The sequence below is a fragment of the Pelodiscus sinensis genome, chromosome 9 (genome assembly GCF_049634645.1).
Source record: "Pelodiscus sinensis isolate JC-2024 chromosome 9, ASM4963464v1, whole genome shotgun sequence".
In the NCBI taxonomy this organism is placed as follows: Eukaryota; Metazoa; Chordata; order Testudines; family Trionychidae; genus Pelodiscus; species Pelodiscus sinensis.
The window spans coordinates 44,766,473-44,784,206 of record NC_134719.1 but is presented as its reverse complement, the minus strand read 5'-3'; the positions used below and the strand labels follow the sequence as shown (position 1 = coordinate 44,784,206).

Genomic DNA, 17,734 nt, shown 5'->3' with positions numbered 1-17,734 from the left:
AACTCGGTGTCAGTGTAGATGTAGGTATAGTTTTGTCGACAAAACGCCACTTTTGTTGACAAAACCCTGTAGTCTAGACACACCCTCGGAGAAGAATTTGACCAGCTGACAGATGTGCTCACAAAGTCATGCAGTGATCATGCTAACCCTTATAACATTTATTTTCAGCAAAGCACTGTTCAAAAAAATTCTACAACTTAGGAACATTTCTTGCATTAAAGCTGCTTTAATTGTGAACACAATAATGCCTATACAAAATTTTCCTATAATAACAATGTTGTAAAGCTCTCGTTTTATTGAGAATATAGTGTCTGATTTTAACTAAATGGCTGTCATCCAACAAGTTGGGAGTTAGTCTCCTGTTTAATGAGTAGGTGCAATAAAGTAGGTTTGTCTGAAAAAAAAATCACCAGAGGTTTGCTAATGCTCTTACCCAGGGAATAGAGTTTGAAGCAGATACATAGACCTAGTTTAAGAAATTAACGTTTGCTTGTTTTGCCATCCAAAGTGTATTTACAGAAGCCAAAACAGCCATATTTGTTGGCCGCTGTGCAAAGAGGTGATGACATCGAAAGGACAGGTCACAAGCCGGAGTTTATTGTCATTACATTTACATTGGTACTGGGTTTTATCCACTCAGTATGATCTTCTGACCCCACAATTTTACAACCTTCCACTCTCTGTGCTTCATAGCACCTCTCCACTTGTAAGTTAATAATTTATCTGCCATTATCTGCCAAGAGTTCTTATCTCTTTTGCTGTCACTTTATAACAGAGTCCTTTTATCAATCTGTACAGAGTCATGTGACCATGCCGAACCTATCAAAAGTTTCAATTCTTCTGATTAGAGTCTGTCATGAAATGGGATACATGGTTTAGGGCAGGCCACTAATGTTGGAAAAAGTACAGAGTCCATTGAAGGACATATTTGCTACTTTCTGAATTCTTGGATTTTTGTTGTTGTTCATCTCGCTGACTTTCTCTGAAGGTTATTGTAGCCTTGGTCCCAAGGCCAGAAAAGTTTACAAGCCACACCTTTCGCCAAACTCAATGCTGTACACCCTATACCCAAGGACACCTAATAATGTCTTCTAGTTCTGACACAGGCAACATACAAGAATCTATAAAACATGGGCTTACACCAGTTGGTAAGTAAATGCTTTTCTATTATAGTAACTCTGCTTAAATCTGTTAACCTTGAGTCTTATCATCCATTTCAAATTGAAAATCATAGTTATGGGATAACTTAACTGTTTAATTTACACTTTGATTTTATCAACATGAATATTAATGCATTAAAATCCATGTTTAAAATTTTAACAGTGGATCATTTAACTGAATAACTCTCTCTTCTCCGGGTTTATTATAATCACTAAATACATAATCTGCTATCACTCTAGTTTAAACTATATGGCAAAACATAACATAATTAATGTAATTGTTTGTTACAATATATTTGTGCAATTGTCATTAAATATATAAAAGGCATAAATATAAAAAAATCAGGCCGATGTCTATTTCATGAAGTCAATAAACACCTCAGAAGCATTTTCCAGTCTTATCACAAGTACTGTGGATGTCTAATATGTATTTATTTAGATACTGTACATATGAAGTGTGAGAAGGGCACTAAATAACATAAAATCTAATATTTTAAAGTATCTCTATAAAGTTCAAATGCATTCAGATAGTATCTGGAATCACCAGCTCCACAACACTAGAAAACTGGAAGGCATTTATTTTATTGCATTCAGGCTCTTACTGGGTGTTGCATGGTGTGTCTTGGTGTCTTGATGTTGTTTCTCTGGCATATTTTTTTAGATTGTTTGGGGGGGGGCATATGTTTCTGTGTTGTTTGCCCTCCCTGTGTAGTTTGCCCTCTCATCACACTTCACTTCAATCTTCATAGAAATGTCCAGACTCGATTTATTCTCCTTATTCCACGGAGTTCCTACAAAATAGACCTAGAGGGATTCGTTTTCCTTAGAGAGTCTAGCATCCTACCACCTAGCATCGGTGGGAAGAAAGTTGCGTGCAGACAGCAGCGAATCACTGGGCGCTGGGGTGACACCGGGCTGTGATTGTGCCAGGTTTGGCAGGGAGGGATTTTACTTTTCAATAGTTCTCCAAACCCTTTGCGAATCCCGACTGTGTCCCGTGAACCCAGCATCTTCTTCCTGTGCTTCGAGCTAGCCAGGAGTTGCTAGTCGTTCCATGTCCTGTCCGGGGTTTGCTTGCACAGGGTCTCCGGTTGTGCAGGTTGCATATGCAGAGGCTCAAGCAGAGCTCTCGGGAAAGCCAATCGGGCAATGCAGACAGCTCTTGTTTATAACACCCTGGCTGAGCACAGCAACAGGCAACAGGTTTCTCCGCACCTGGCACTGTTGAAGTGCCCTGCCCGCTGTTGTATGTCACTCTGGGGCAGGGCTGTCAGAGCACCAGGGAAGGAGCGAGTGTGAGGCTGGACTTTTACTAACTCCTGCCTGGACAGCTGCTTTGCGCCTGGAAAGCCTTCGGAATGGAGCTCTCTCCTCCTGGGTGGGGTCTGGTGCTGGGTGGGGGGGTCTTTGAAGAGTTGGCTCGCAGGCAGTGTAAGGACGAGGGAATAATGCAGCTGAAACAGGATCTTTATCTCTTGGGAGGAGCCGCTGCTTTCCTTTTAACTCCGAGGGAGCCGCTCAGCTCTGCTTCCCGAGGCGCGCCGGGCAGCCCTCCCAGAAGGCCGGGCAGGGGGCCTTTCCCTTTCCCCTCCACCTCCGCTTCTCGTGGGTCCGCGTCTCAGCCAAGGGAGGGAAGCTAACGGACTTGGCGGCTTGTGCTGCTCTCCGTGAAGCTCTGGACCCAGAATTGCCCCCTGGCAGGCTGCGCACAGAGCCTGAGCGGCGGCCGGACACCGGGAACTTCCCAGAGCGCGGAGCGCTAGGTCTCCTTCCCACTGCAAAGCGGCCCGTTATGGGGTCAGCGTCTCTGCACAGTCGCCAGCGACACAGCCCGGCCAAAAATACCCCAGGGACACGGTGACCAGCTGGGGGGGGGGGGGGGAGGAGGGGAGAAGGGGGAGCTATTCCCCTGAGATCGTATGGACTAGAGGCAGGATCTCCGCTCGTCTTCTGGGCGCATCTTTCCATCTCTTGCATCCCCCGCGCAACCAGCTGGGTTTCCCTCCACCAAGCCTGGGCATCGATCCGTTGCTTTGCCTTGCGGCAGTGTGAGAGGACCCTTAGGGGATGGGGGGGGGGGTGAGGCGGCTATCTCACCTCTCCCCACCTCAGCCTATCCCTCCCCCCCACCCCCCTTAGGATTTTGCGTGCGGACTCTGGCCCAGCAGGGTTCCGTGTGTTCCAGATGTTGGACTTTATGACCCACTTGTCTAGGGGCAGTTTGGGAGGTTTTTGTGCAGACGCTCTCAGGTCGCCTTAGCAGTCCTCGGTTGGAAGGAGGCTCAAGAGATCACAAGATCTAAACTGGACAAACTTCGGTCCATCTAAAGACCACTGCGCCCGGACATGCTTAGCATAGGAAGGGTTAGTCCAAACTCCTGTTTCGTGTAGATGCCTGTGCTCCTTTACACCACAGTTCTGCAAGCTTAAGAAACATGAGGGGGTTAGCAAAGGAAAATATGAAAAGAGATAAAGGGTCTGATTCTGCTCCCTTTAGGACATAGATAAACCAGAATTCCACTGACCTAAACTGACTTAATTACCTTAATGTAAAATTACAGCTAGGGCATGTGTGTACTTCTACAGTTTGCAGGCCAAATGTATAGGAGTTTTAAGTGGGAGTAAAATATGGCAGCACTATTGAACAATTTAAATTTAATATAAAGTATTACAGTTATAAATAACACTAAATAGGGCCAAATCCTGCATCCCTTACTCAAGTTAGCCTTATCTCAGGACATTAATGAGAGTTTTGCCTGATTAAAGACTGTTCAGTTTGGCTCTTGAGTATGATATGCATGGGATGTCTGTCTTCTTTTCTTAAAATTTGAGTACAATATAATACATGGTTGAGTGCATCTCATGAGTAGGAAAAATGAAAGAGAAAGAACAGTTTGGTGAAGGTTCTAACCAAGATAGGGCATGTCATACAGAATAGTACAGCACCTGGTGCAATAGTACAGCACCTGGTCCTAGGTTGCATCTACACAGCACCCTAAACTCAAAATAAGATACGCAAGTTGCACTATGCAAATTGCATAGCTCATTTCAACTGAATTTTGAAATAGGCTATTTCGAAATTTGGTGCATCTACACAGTGCCAAATTTCAAAATAAGATGCTATCTCAACAAAAAACAAGAACAAATGGTCTGGTAGCACTTTATAGACTAACAAAGCATGTAGTATCATGAGCTTTCGTGGGCACAGCCCACTTCTTCAGATGACTGGAGTTTTGAGTTTAGGATGTGCAGATGCAAAATAAATAGGAGAGAAGAGGAGGAGGAATAAAAAGGAGGCGGATGGGAGACAGGGAGCAGAGGATATATAAAATCAGTAAGTATCTGAAGATTGGATAATGAAAACGAAGCAGATAAGAACAAAAGTCAATTGATAGTATCCTTTCTGACATAGGAATCTACACAAAGAGTTGTTTGCACCTTCATTGACTGTTAGGTTGATAGTGTCCCAGGTATCCTTCATCACGACTGTGTCCCTTGATGAATTCTAATTCTGATGCTCCTCTGTGTATCTGACTAGTATAATTGGTTTGTGACAAGACAGCAACTTGAAGATCTTTTAATTTAAACAGCGATTAGGAAGAATAAAGTGTTCCCCAACAGATTTCTGTATGTTCCCTTTACATATATCTGATTTGTGTCCATTGATTCTTTCCTGCAGAGACTGTCCAGTTTGTCCAATATATATAGCAATGGGGCATTGCTGGCATTTGGTGGAATGAGGGTTACCGGGATGCCAAAATAGTGTGTCCATTATTTTGAAAAATATTTCAAAATAATGGGTGGCTTTTGTAGCCATGGAGTAGCTATTTCAGGATACCTTCGGTATCCCAAAATAGCCATGCAGTGTAGATGTGCCCCTAGTCTACCACTGGGGCTCCTTGGTACTAAAACAGTAACAATAATCATTAATAATATAGGTATTGCATTTATTTCCAACTCTTTTTAAGTTTGCAGATTAAGGGGCAGCTGCAAAAGTACTTCCCTTACAAAATATAATGATGCTGTAAAATACCTTATTCACTTATATTTTGTTTATATAGAATCCAAAGTCTCACCTGGTGCAAATTAACATAGCTCCAAGATAGCATGGACTTTCAAAGTGATTATATCATGTGCACTGTATTTCTGAGACACTGGGTCAAATTCAGTCAAATGCAGCCTGGAAAAAGCCAGTATAACTTCCAAGAGAGTCTCTGGGATAAATTCAGTGGTGATCAATGCTCTAGGCCAGATTTTGATCTCACTTACATTATTATAAAGCTAGAGTAATGCAATTAAAGTAGATGGAGTTACTCCAGTGTAGGAGGGTACAAATGAGAACAGAATATGGATGTCAAGGCATCAGAAAAGAATTGTAAGTGAATGTAAGTAGGAAATCACTGTAACTTTGTTTGGCATTCACTCAGTAGATTTGTATGTAACTTGCACAGTATTGTTTGGAAGTTGTGTAGAAGTAAACTAAATGGATTCTGTTCTCACTTGCACCAGTGTAAACCTGGGAATAACTCCACTTAAGTTAAATCAATTACATTGGTGTAAAACCAGTATAAGCAAGGGCAGAATCAGATGCAGATTTTGTAAAGATAAATTACTCTGTTCTGTTTCAATGTATTCCCAGGGTCTCATTCTCTCTTGCTATAACAGGCACCACACAAAATGGACTGGATTCTGTTATCAGTTATTCCAGCTTTACAGCAGTGTATCTCCATTAACTTCAGTGGAATTATTTCTAGTTTATACTTGTATAAGAGGAGAATCTGCAATAGACTCCAGTCCCCTTTTGAAAACCACAGTTGATTTTGGTCTTCAAAGAATGCACTGGTTTTCCTTCTACACTAATTCAACCATAAAAATCACAATATTTTGTCATTCACATGCAGTTCATGATTAACTGATGAACAACATGTAATTCACACCACCATTTATGGCACTCGTGAACTATGTGCATTTACTCAAATTAATACAGTGTGAAAGTCAGTTAGTTATTGGAACTGCACCAGGAATGAATGTGGGTGACTAAGTTAAAAAAAAAAAAAACTTACTTAGCGTTGAGAGCCTGATCCAACTGCCAATGGGAATCTTTCCACTGATTTCTATAGAAGTTGTATCTTGCCCTTTAAAGGTGAATAAACCTTCGAACATAAGCAGGCCACTTATTTTTCCTGACTTCCTGCCTTTTATCTTTTCCTCCCCCTCTCGCCAACAAAGGTCATGGTAGGCAACTGAGATTCAGTAACAGTTGATACTGCTCAGCATTTCATGGGATCAGGTCCACGTCATTAAATGGACTTTGGAAAATATTCATTAAAGACTCCATATTTTAATGGTTTTACTTTTCTTTACTCAGCCTCTTGTCTCAGAGGTCCTCAGAGAAACAATATACAATTTAGTTTGATTAGTTATAGGGTAATTTAACTTACCTTTAGCTCGAAAAACTGCTTATGTGGAAGGGAAAAAAAATCTACCTGTAACTTCTATTTATGAAAATTTCCAGTTTGCATAATATTTACTGGCATCCTAATTTTTCTGTATGTCCTGAGGCAACTTTTATATTTCATTCTATATATATATATATATATATATATATATATATATATATATATATATATATAATGTATTCTTATAGGGTTAATGAGGTAATTGATAATGTAGTTTCTAGTGCAATACTAATTGACTAACAAAGCAGCAAAGTTATATTAAAAAGTTGAACATTGATATGTGTGTCCTTTATATAATAAATATAGTGGGAAATTAGGCTAATTGTGAAATTTAGATGTGAATCTCAGCATTAGCAGATAGTTGTAAATTCAAGTTTCACTGTCTGAGCTACAAAATGGGGTCCCCTCCTTAATTTCTTACTCAGGAAAATGTTCCATTATCATTTCCATACACTGTCAGGACACAGGTTAAATTCTGTGTATGTTTATATTAGGCAGTTTTTGCTTCTGTCATTTTTAAGTATATTATTTTAATCTCTTCTCAAGATACTTTTAAAAAGTTAGTATTTAATTAAATCAGGAGCTACATTTCCTAATGTGAATCCTCCTGAAATTAGGGTTACCCCATGAGCCAGAGTAAGAAGTCCTCCATCTCAACATCATTTTGAAATAAATGCTTGTAGTGTAGACACTCACTAGGTTATCTTGGAATAACATCAGTTACTCTGAAATAATGATGTTGTGTAGAGTATAGTATGGAGAGAAGGTGCTGGTCTGCTGCAATACTCTCATTTACAGTGTGGATGTGTGGAGAAATAATTATAATTTATAGGAATATATCACTCTATACAGTCCATATGTGATTTCTCAAATATAATGTAAAAGGTTTAATTTATTACTCTTTATATGTGTGAGAGAAATCACATATAAGCATAAATTGTCATCATTATAAAGACAGTTATTTAAATAAAGTTCTCCAAGATTCAGCACCTAATAATTAGCACGTGTAGAGGAAAGGAGACTTGAGAAAACTTTTTTTTTTTTTAAGAGGGGCTATTGAATCAAAGTTGCTTTTCCCAGAAATAGTAAGATTATTTTAAATTTCACTGTAGAGTATAGAGATCAGTTATATCTTATGATATATAGTCTTGAGTTCAGTTTTACAATTGTACCATTCTTATTTTCTTAATAAAGACAGATGTAGCCGTTGTATTTGCTCTCCAAGTTATAGCTTTTTCTTTTATAAAGTGATCTAAATAAATCTCAAACTGTGAAGCCACGAATATAGACAAAGGAACCTGACTAGAAAAGTATAGTGATTTAAATAACCCTACAGTAAACATGCTATAGATATGTGACACTACAAGTAGGTGAATGTTATAAACAGCAACTAGACATAATCTGATAAAATACAGTAGTAAAAGCAAAAGCTCCGATCTTGCAAATCTTTACGCACATGGGTAGTATTTACTGTCCTAGATAACCCCGTTTACATTTCACGAGAAAGCTCTCTTTGATTGCGTAAGGGGTTAAGGATGGGGCCCTTCATTTGGATTCACTTCCTCTTGTCTATAGGAAAACTTCAAAATGGTCTCAACTTTAGAAAATGAACAAAGCTACGCAAATTCCTCCTCTCCCCCCTTCCACCTCCGACTGTTAATGGCAACAGGTTGGAGCTGGATTTAATCCTGCCGCATTAGATTAGATTTTCCATCTGAAAGTCAAATACTGAATCGCAAGGGGGAAAAAATCCTAACAGCATTTCTGCCTGAAAGTTTGGATCTCAAGGTGGCCTAAGGGGATTAGGTGAAAACTGCAGCCTGAAAAAGAGTGCAGTTTGCTACGGAACCAACGGCATCTGCAAATACTTCATTCAACCTTTGGGCACGTGTTGTTCACATCATTAAATGCTTCAAAGGCTGCCACTGTTTAATTTTGGACTGCAGAGCGACATCCATTTTGTCTCATACTTTCAGTTTGCTGTAAAAAGTTATAATGCAACCTAAACACCAGTGGGAAACTTGTAACTCGAGTCTGGGGACGATTACTGAGGTTGGAATTTTTTACTCCGCAGCGATATGCTGCAAATGTGCAGATTGCTTTTAAGCCACATGAATCCCAGTGACTTTGTTGCATAATATTTGTTTTGAGATTTGTAAGCGAATTAAGCAGTGTACAGCCACGTCTTGTGTCATATCCCCACCCGCATGGGCTGGAAGGTAAAGCTAGTAGAAGGTAAAGTCATTACAAGTTCTCACTAGCGATGAGTCATTTCACAATAAAAAATTACAATCACAGAGATACTTTGCTACTTACCTGACCAGATTTATTCGTCGCCATATAATACACATCTTGCATGTTTCACTCTAGGCTGCAAAGTGTTCATAAGGCATGGCTGCATTCCAGTGTGCAACAATCAGCGTTAGTGTTCTTTAAAAATACCACCACAGTCAATAATTGATCGGTTCAAAATAGTTGTGTGTTTCGGAATTGAGGGGATGGTCAGCTCCAAAGGAAGCTGTGCAATCAAGGGCGTGAATGTAATCGATTTTTGAAAATGTTGATCACCTGCGACGTGTGTTTTCCTACAGAGAATGGGTCAGCGGGCATTGAATTTTACCTCGGATCAGAGGTGTGTGGTGTTGGTGTTCACCTCTGTAGACCTGGAGGTTTTTTTAACGCCTCCTTCTGCGAGGCTTAGGTTATCTAACAATCTCTGGCTCCTCAAACCCAAAGTACTTTCAATAGAATGGGGGGGGGGGAGGAGAGAGAATCAACTCTTTCTCCCAAGAGATTTGCAGGGACTTCATACCACTCTTCCCTTTCTTTGCCTTTCTTTGCTTCGCATGGTGCAATAGGATTGTCAGAAAGCAAGCAAGCAAGAAAAAGAAACGGGGGGGCATGTGGTGGGGGAGATGAGGATAAAGCGCAGGAGCATTTCTACCGTTGTGAAGAGATCCCTTGCATTTCGTGCTCTCCGGAGTTGACACGAGCAGTTAAATACGGGCTCCTCTGCTGTGTTCCATGAGGGAAGGTATCAGTAAGTGGACTATGGACAGGCTGAGTGATAGTAACTCTTTACCTACCATCAGACAACAGAAATGGTTTGTCACTGCTGATCTTTGCCATGTGGACGTTTAGCAGAGGCAAAAAAAATGCAAATTCTCTCCTGCCGAAATATTTCTAGAGATGCAAGGGGAGTCAGCATAGTTTTTGATCTAGTCTCCCTAATACCAAACTTACAAAAGCTTCTGGAGGTTGCCGAGTTAGTCTGTAACAGGAAAAACTTAAAAACAACAAGTAGTCTAGTAGCACTTAAAAGACTAACAAAACATGTAGATGGTATCATGAGCTTTGATGGGCACAGCCCACTTGGTCAGATGAATGGAGTGTTGGAGTCCAGTTCGCTCTCCTTTATTTAGCGATGGGGTCCACAGAATAGTTCCCTTTGCACACACTATGCAAGGGGTTTCTTCTGCGAGATCTGCCTGCCTTGGGGGCCGAACGAAGCAAACGTTCCCCTCTGCAGCACACCTTACCCTACCCAAAGCAGCAGGTCGCTTGGCGTTTGTAGCTCACGAGAGCGCCCAACAAAGTTCGCTCCGCTACAAAGCCCTTAGGATCGCCCCGTTTTTTGGCCTCTTTTAACTGCCCCCCGCATTGGAACCGGCCTTGAAACAAACCCCACGACGTGAAACCCTCCATCGCGAAAACAACAGGAGCAGAGGAAGCTCCTGGTTTTAAAATAGTAATGAATAAATAAATAATCAGCCCGTGTCTTTCATGACAACGCGCATCAATTTAAATCGGAAAACATAAATATTCCAGGTCTGTGCTCCTTGCACTAATCAAGGCTCCTAGAGGCTCCCCCACGCCATCATCTTTTATGATTATAATTACACGTGTCAATCAAAGCCTTCAGGCAACGTCAGAACAAGCCAGGCAAACTCAGGAGGGAAGTCACATTAAAAAGTTTGGAGAACGTGGGAAGGGCTGGCGAAGGAATTAGAAGAGAGGGTAATTAAGGTTGCTCAAGGCAATTGTGGGAACCAACGCTCCATGTTAAATTAAATATAGCCACGAGGGAGAGAGCAGGTATCATTTATATTGGTTACAGCCCTACACTGTTACTTCGGAGAAATGTAGCTGTAGACGCCAAAGTACTTTCATCTACACTAATAAATCCTGGAGTAGCTTTGCAATGAGCTACTTGAACTCCTTCCAAGTTGGGCCCCGGTGGAGTGATACTGCTTGTAACATTAACTCCGCAAGTACCACTTAAATAGAGAAGTAAGTATTAAGTCATGTAGAGAGGGTGAACGCACCGGAGCCGGAGTTAATGAGTCGGAAATTGTCCTAAACAAAATAAGGGGCGATGGGTTTGGCGGAATAGAGGTAGAGAGACAGAGATAAGGTAGAGAGCTGTAGACAACGCAAAGAGAGACTCGTATTGACGTGCAAATAAATAATGGGGGAAAGTCTGGATATAGAAAGAGTTCGATTTTAACGCGGGTAGACTTCAGCTCCAAACTCCCCCGACTTCAATGCATAATCTGATCCTACATGCGCTCCCTATAGGACTGACCTATGCTGTTCAACGTTGGCATGATCTTTTGCTGCTTTCGCCTCGCTGGGCTAAAATGTTGGTCTCTACTCACCAGAAAGAGCGAGAGAGAGGGCATGGATTGTCTCGCTAAGAGCTTATTCAGACAACTGCGTGAAATCACTTCCCCCTGAAAAATAAAAAGCAAAGAGGGATCAAGAACGGCCCTTCTTATTTGCCCAGGAAACCTTAGAAGGCTGCAGGACTGAGAATCTGTCTATACGTATTAATCTAATTTCCAAGGACTGATTTAAATACGGTCATAAACTATGTCTGTCATAATGTATGTCCTGCAGGAAGGAGGGGGTGATGTGGGAGAGGGGGGAGGTGAGACAGGGCAGAGAGCTAACTGAGGTCGCGGTGTTTTTCAGATAGGACACAGGTGGCTAATTTTGCACTAACTGGAACTGTTGGTGGGCATGTAGGGAGAGAAGCAGCTTCAGTCTGTTCTGTTCTCCTCTAAACCGTAGTCAACCCAAAAGTAGCTTACAATCAGACCCACTTTTGTGACCCTTTGACTATATTCTGATGGCATTATGACTGCTGAGCCCATTTAACCGAAGCTCACACCAGTTTTATAGAAGCAAAGTTTTATAGAAGCAATAGGTTTAAAAAAACCAAGTAAATATGCTCTATCTACAAACGCCAAGATTGTATGGGCTCGCCTTACACCGGTCAGCTCCCCTGAGAGGAAGGCATTTTTCAGGAGACCCACAAGCAGTCCTTCCTAGTAAGAGCCACGCCGCTATTCATTTTTAAAACTTGCGCCCAGGAGAATTATTGGGAGAGGCAATCAGAATTTTGGAAAGCATGTTGATAATGAGCAGGATTCCCCTCCCCCCCACACACACACCCCTCAAAATTCGCTATTTCGGGTTTTTAAGGTGCAGCACAACTTCCATCCCCACCTTTTAACCCACCCCAAGAAGTAAGGAAGACGGCCAGCCAGAAAGAAATTTATTTCTCGGTACCAGTGACGTTTGGATATGTCCGGAGCTGCAGGGAATTCAGTTTAGATTTTTACTTTTAACTTCTTGATGGGAAAAGTTCGAACACAGATCCAGTTATCGCTCTTAAATGGCCCTTTACCACTTTACTAATCAGCACCTTAGTCATCAAAAGTGTTTAGCAAGTTAGAGCAATCATTACATTTTATAGGGGCTGTACTAACAGTCACGAACCTTTGTTTTGCATACACTAAGATAGTCGATACCAGTATTACTTACAGTTCAAACGAATTTTCCTTTTCCAAACACAGAAGAATTATTCTATTAATTCTCAGATATAGGAGGTAGTGATTAGTTTGAAGATGGAAATAAAGTTTGCTCGTCTAAAATCAGCAAACTAGATACATGTTAATACAACTAATCCGAATATGCCAGCCCTATTGTTGCCCCGACTAGCGGACGGTAAGTTTTGATTGAACTATTTCTGCTCCTCATGCAACTCAAGTAGAACACATTGCCACCTTGGAAATCCCTGTCACTAGAAGGTGCTGAGACTGGCTGTATTAATCGTGGGGTCTCAAAGGCTGGCAGCGGGAACTAAACATTGTAGCATTTTGAAAAACACTGCTTGAATGAGGGCTTGTTGGCAACGTTTAGGTGGGTGCCCTTTTCGTCCGCAGGTTGGCTGTGGCTTGACAGCTTGCGCTTTGGGGCATTTGCTTTTTAAAGTTATGTCGCTCGTCTGAATATTCCTCGCAAGATTCTAGGCCGTGGAGAGTTAACACAGAAGAGCCACCCGCCACTCCGTTAGGGCTCCCTCGGACTGTAAGAAGGAAACGCGAACAAGGGGGATCAAGGCAGGGTTTGTCAAGCCTTGCGCTTCCTTTGTCAGGGGGGGACAGGTGGTGACAGCCAGCTTCCCACCTGAGACAACCGTGTGCAGTCTGCGAGCCTAGCACCACGCGAGACCCGTACTTTCTACTCGAGATCGTACAACTCCAGCTGTCGCTATTAGGGGGAGAGGGCGGGCCCCTAGGAGGGAATGGCTCAGGCAGGAACATCTCTCCTCAGTCATGCCCATGCCCCGGCATGCACCCACCGGCTGGGTGCGGGCGCAAGGCAAGAGCCGGGCGGCACCGCTCGGAGCCAGCCTGCCCGGACTAAAGGGGACCCCCTCAGCCCTGCAGGAACCGGTGCCCGGCTGCTATCGCGGCCAGCTCCCCGGGATGCAGCGATCACCTGGCTCGCGCGCTGGGCATGTTGGCTCCCAGCGCTAGGCGCTCGCTCGGGCTGTAGTATCAGGCTGATTGAACGAGTAGCACCCGGGAGGGGGGGACGCTTTAGAGGAGGGGGAAGGGTCGGTTGCTGACTGTGCCTCTCCCTCATTGGCTGGAGCGGCGGTGTCAGCCCCCCCCCCTCCCCGCGCCCGCACACTCGCTATCTCCCCAGCCCCCCTTCTTCCCCCCCAGCCGGCTGGGAAGCGCCTCTTCTCGGTGCCTGTGGAGTAAACAAGGCAGGACGGCCAGGTCTGAACTTCGCAACTCCGCACTTGCGGCAGGCACAGCGCCGCGGCCGGGCCGGGGCGGAGGAAGGGGGCGGGGAACCCGGCCGCAGCGCCCCAACCCCGCCGCTCCCCGGGCTTGCGTTCAGCCTGGCGGCTGCCGCCCTCCGCCTGCCCCAGCAGCGCCGCGGGCTCCCTGGCTGGGCGGCCCCCTGGCGCGCGCCGAGCCCCTGGGCCCCCGGCGCGCGGCGCTCGCGGGCGGCAGCGCTAGGGGGTGGCCGCCGCGGGGCGCGCAGGGCGCGGGCCGGAGCCGGGGGGTGGGCGCCGCGGCTCGCCCCCTCTGCGCGCTAAATCTGTGCTGCTGCCGTGCCCAGGTGCCGCGCTCCCGGACGGACACGGAGCCCCCCTCCCGGCCCGCAGCCGCCTTGTCATGCTGCCCAAAGTGGAGACGGAAGCCCTGGGACTCGCCCGAGCGAATGGGGAGCAGGGGCAGATGCCGGAAAACATGCAAGGTAAGCACCTGGGCGCTCGCCCTGGCCTGCGGGCACCGGCCCCTGCGGCTGGGCCACAGAGCCGCGGCTCCCTCCCCGGCCACCTCCGGGCAATCGGGGGTGGGATTCTCCGAAGCGATTGCCAATTAGCCGCGTGCCCCGGCGGCGGGGCTCAGTGGCCCGGGGAGCTGGAGCCGGGCTGATGCGGGCTGGCAAGCGGGAAGTTTGCGGAACTTCCAGAACCGGGTCGCTGATAGGGCTGGAGGGGGACACTAAGCAAGATGTTCAGCAAGAAAGCTGGGGGTGGGCTGGGGGGAAGGGGAATACATGTAAAAATCCGGATCTACCGTCTGACCCCACTGCCGGGGAGACGTAACGCTGGGCATCGGACCCTCAAAGCATCAGATGCGGGGTGAGCAGTTAAGGGAAATTCGGCCCCGCTGCCTGGTATTTTACTGGGGAAATGGGGCCTACGCGAGCTTGGATTTGTAGACTCCCTTTATTCTTTCCTAGCTCTTGATTGCTCGCAGGACAACCATCGCACTGGATATGTAAGAGCGTTAAAAATAGGTCGCTCCAGATTCTGGCTCGCCTGAAAGAGCCTCCGAAGTTTATCTCAGGCGAACGAGAGGTGCCACCAGGAACGCCCGTCCCGCAATGCCATAGCTCACCGTTTGCACGCCCCAGAGCGTGGCGCTTCTGCCTCGGCTCTCGAGGTGCTCTCGCCATCCCTTTGCAACTTTGCATTGTGTAGGCTCCAAGGGATAAACCTTGAGGCTCGGAGACTGAGCCTCGAAAAGACGAGAAGTACACAGCTGTCGGGGGACCACTGCCACGCAGGGTTTAGCCATTCTGCTGCTTTAGTTTACTGAGCGGTTCCTGTCGATTTGCTAATTGCATGCCTGGCTTTTGCGTGAGAGTGAGTGTGGTAATAAGGGCAGCTCGTCTTTCAGTAGCACTTACATAGATAGGTGATACATCAGAGGCGATGGGAAACTTTGCTTCAGCAAGTCCTGAAGCTGACGGTGTTTTGATGCCTGTGAATGTCACTCTGTGGCGGACGGCGAATGCGGGAGCTGAGTCGCTGGGTTACCCTAGTTTAGCAGGCAGGAGCTCTGAAAAGTCCTAACTCCAGATCGGAATTGGAAACTTTCTATCTCTTGGCGTTCGGGACAGGAGATTTGTACCGCAGTCTGTCTGGCTGCTAGAGGTGTTGAGGGATGAATGATTCTCAACTTGCTCAGCTCAGTTAAAGGTGCTCCTTATGTACTGTGCTAAAGGCAGGGACTTTCGATGTGCCACAGAGATTCGGCCACTGCGCTGGAGTTGCGTCCGATTCACTCCCCTACCTAGAGTAAAGAGGATCCCCTATGTACTAGGGATTGGCTGTATCCTATCTGCATTCGGTTCGGTCCTTCTCCACATCCTACGGCCCCAGGTGTCTGGTAGGGCGACTGGCCGGAGAAACATGGGCCATTCCTCACTGTAGGCATGCCCCGCTCTAGCACGCTTAAGAAGCGGGTGGGGGTCAAGTTAAAAGAAACTTTTCTACCAGTCGCCTGTTTCAGCCGAAATTGGTCAATTTCGAGGGAGGGAGGGGACTTTTCTATCTTGAGGCTAGCGGGATGCAGAAGCTGGAAGAGGGGATAGTATCAGGGTAATTCAGACTTTCTTTGGATGTGTCCAGCTCCACATTGTGTCGTCCTGCGACGCTCCGAGACAGCGCTTGGAGGAAATCCCTCTCTTCCCTTCGGACCCCTTTGTCCATTTTTTTTAACTTGTGACGATCGGGAACTTTGTTCTTGCTTCGAGCCCTGCAGTACAAGCAAAGTGAGGAGAAGGAAGGGCCTGGCCGTTCTCTCTCCCTCCGGGTGTGTATTAGCGCGTGTGTACTGTTTTGTTACCCGAAAAACTACGTTCATCCGCTCTTTAATCTTAGTTAAAAGATCGTCCGCCTACGGTCAGGTATATAAAAGAACTCAGCACGCGCGGAGAAGGTAGCCGGGGAGAGCCCGTGGTGTGTAACACACTCTGTGCTCTCTGATCAAATTGGCCCGGATTCATAAACCGTGAAGAAGTCGTTCTGAAAATATTTTCCCTTCGCTATTTCACGCCGTGTTGATTTCACTCCAGACAGCCTGGGAGTTCTCTCCTTGGGGACAGGGCTGCTGTGCTAGTTACTTACGGTTTAGCACATCTTTTTTCTTAATCCGGAGGCTGTAGGTCCAAGGAGCCACTCTCTGGGAGCACTCCGGGTAGAACTACTTTTACGCACTTAAATGACTCGAAAACGTGACAGCTGTTGGATGCTAGGGGGGGAGATCACCAGAACTTCTGCCGCTGTTGTGTCCACCTCCCGTTACAGAGATCATTGGTTACATTACACACCGCGGGCTGTCTGCAGCATTTTGCAGCAGGAACGGGGAAGGAAATTGACTGCAGAGAGCACAGAAGGGGTTTTTGGGGAAGGGGGAATAATCAGACCCGCTGACTGAGCTAGTTGTGGGGTGAAGCAGAACAATTCTTGCTCGCTCCCTCTTCAGTCAGATCCTTTTGCACCCTCTCATCTCCCAGCTCCTGCTCCGCCAGTCCTCGGAGTGGCCGAGAGGTTTTGTCTAAAATTACACAGTATTTAGGGAGCGCAGAGCATTAGAACTGCTGACTGGCCTGTTTACATTCTGTTCCCCTTTAAGGTCTCTGACAACACTCTGATTACTTTTGTCTCGAGGAAGTTGGTTGCTTGCTCCTGGGACCTTAAGCCTGGATCGTTAGGGTTTGATTTGGGCTTAATTTAGCATGGCAATTATATACAATTTATTAGGGTTCCGTACTTTACCACCTAATTCCTCCAAAAAACAATTCCAGTGCTTCCTGTTTGCCTAGGGTTTTATTTTTCTCTAGTTTCCAGGACTTAAAAATGTTTGGCGGTAAAAATAAATCCAATCAATAAGCAAGTTTTACTATTAAAACTGATCAATTTAGATATTACAGGAACTCAGGATTTTGTTAGTGATGAACTTCTGATCAGAATCAAGCATACAAGGTTTTGGGAGTTAGGATGGCATTTTAACTTGGTACTGTATGTAATGTAGCACACTAGAAGAGTGCTGGTTATGTGGGTTTCAAGTTTAGACAAATATTTACAGATTTGTGAAAATACAAACTTTAAAGGAAGCAAATCTAGTAAAAGTTAACTTAGGTACATCAGTGAGATTTAACCTTGTCAATTTTGGTTCTGACTTTTTTTTAAAAGCACTTTCCTGATAGGTGGTTGAATTAAATTATTGAATTTAGTTCAGGTTCCATTGATTGTAGATGATCTAAGAACACTGGTGTTCTGAATAACTCTTTTTTTATATATAACACAAAACTATGACGTTTATACTTCTGACTTGAATTCCATGTGTCAGTATGAGTTGTGGTGGCGGGGTTGTTTGAATATTTTAAAGTCTTTTATTTAATTTACAGAAGATGTTTGTAAATTATTTTCCCAGGTCAGAATCAATGTTTGGGAGATGAGGAAAGTATTTTTGAACTACTTATGTAAATGCTGATTGACTGTGTTATTTCTGT

At 44.9% G+C, this 17,734-nt stretch overlaps 1 protein-coding gene across 4 annotated transcripts in view; it reads left to right on the top strand.

Moving 5' to 3' along the window:
* Nucleotides 1-908: 908 nt before the first annotated feature.
* The window catches only part of NR5A2 (nuclear receptor subfamily 5 group A member 2), a 125,302-nt gene continuing 108,476 nt past the window's right edge, over nt 909-17,734 (top strand). Inside the window, exons 1-2 of one of the 4 annotated variants that reach the window (XM_075936680.1) lie at nt 909-1,148; nt 14,045-14,182. In XM_075936680.1, coding sequence (XP_075792795.1) covers nt 1,085-1,148; nt 14,045-14,182 — 202 coding nt within the window. In that variant the 5' untranslated portion in view covers nt 909-1,084. Of the gene's footprint in view, nt 1,149-13,569; nt 13,696-14,044; nt 14,183-15,837; nt 16,033-17,734 lie in introns of those variants that run through there. The other 3 variants (XM_075936681.1, XM_006135394.4, XM_006135395.4) reach the window with 3 other exon arrangements.